The sequence below is a fragment of the Tupaia chinensis genome, unplaced genomic scaffold (genome assembly GCF_000334495.1).
Source record: "Tupaia chinensis unplaced genomic scaffold, TupChi_1.0 Scaffold000355_1, whole genome shotgun sequence".
In the NCBI taxonomy this organism is placed as follows: domain Eukaryota; kingdom Metazoa; phylum Chordata; class Mammalia; order Scandentia; family Tupaiidae; genus Tupaia; species Tupaia belangeri.
The window spans coordinates 974,320-975,721 of NW_006159850.1; the positions used below are offsets into that span (position 1 = coordinate 974,320).

Here is a 1,402-nt window from a genome sequence, read left to right on the forward strand (position 1 = left end):
AGGGCAGATTTCTCTGCACAGGAGCGTGAGGAAGACCGGGTCAGGCGGCATGTCCTGCCAGGGCGGCCTGGATGGACACAGGCCTGGCCGCTCCCCAGCTGTCGTCGGAAGCACAGCTGTCCCGAGCGTTGGGGCTAGGCTCTGGCAGGAACAGCAGGCTTGGCCAGGCCAGTGGCAGGCCTCTGATGGGACCAGGAGGGGCTGCCTGCCAGCTCTGGTGTGGACAGGGCAGCAGGTGCTTGAGGTGTCGTGGTGCCACTCTGAGCCCTCGAGGGCTGACTCTGAGAAGGGGCGTCCCCTCTGCACCTGGCTCCACCCGATGGCAAAGCAGTTAGGCCAGGAGGACATCCACCTGTGGCCACCATCTGACCTGAGGGCAGCGGTGCTGTCAGCCCCAAGCACTGAGGGAGGCCGGGCTGGGCCCCCACCAAGGGCCTTGTGGGAGGGCTCAGGGCCTGGCCTCTCTGGGTCCCGCAGGAACCTGTGGCTCGACCCCGGGGAGCAGTGTCAGGAGCTGGTGCTGCTGGAGCAGGGCTGTGTCCCCGCAGAGGCGCAGAGGGCTTCGTGGTCAGCGGGCTGCTGCTGGGAGGGAACACTGCCCACATCCCAAGGAAGCCCCACCACAGCCACACAGGAGGGACGCTGGGGCAGCACCCGAGGCCGGCTCCTGGCCAGGAGGGCCCCTCCCCACCTGCTGCTACCTTCAGAGGCAGGGGGAACACACTGGGCTCTGAGACTGGCCTTGTGTGTGTGTGGGGTCGGCCTGTGGGGGATAGGGGTGGGGAGATACAGGGTGGCCTGCAGAGCTGGGGGTAGGGCTATGGGGGACACGCAGGGCGGCCAGGGCCACATGTCAGCACGGTGGCACAGAAGCTGCTTATCAAAATATTTTATTTTAGGAGACCCCTCAAAAAAAGACCCTCCACATTAGACAGACACCCCACAATATCCTTGGCCTTGTTTTTTTTTTTTTTTTGGTCTTTTCTGTACTTTTTCTTTTTTAAATCAACTAAAACAATTTGATGCTTAAAACAAAAGACAGGAACGATGTCGCAGTCAGACGTTAGTCGAGAACACGTATGTGTGCTGGGCCCTCCGCGAGGTGCTAGGGCTGCTGCAGTAGTTCACCAGGGCCGGACTCGCCGCCGCTGAGCCAGGAGCCCCGCCAGGCCTGGCGGGCGGGTGGACGTGGGCGGGGAGGCCGAGGTGGCCGGGCACCGGACGTATAACTTACACAGAAGCGGCGTGGCCCCATTCGGCGCCTCACTGGGGTGGGACTTTCGGTCTGGCAGGAGCCGGGAGTCGGCGCCATCTTCACCGTGTGGCTTCTTTTCCGGCTGAGCAACTTTTTTTTTTTTTTTTTTTTTTTTTTTTTAAAAAAAACCAAACCCACAGCAAAACA

At 61.1% G+C, this 1,402-nt stretch overlaps 1 protein-coding gene across 1 annotated transcript in view; it reads right to left on the minus strand.

The window, feature by feature from the left end:
- Nucleotides 1-1,402, minus strand: part of ZC3H18 (zinc finger CCCH-type containing 18) — a 62,843-nt gene that overhangs the window by 2,672 nt on the left and 58,769 nt on the right. Inside the window, exon 20 of the mRNA XM_027773441.1 lies at nt 371-481. Coding sequence (XP_027629242.1) covers nt 371-481 — 111 coding nt within the window. The remainder of the gene's footprint in view (nt 1-370; nt 482-1,402) is intronic.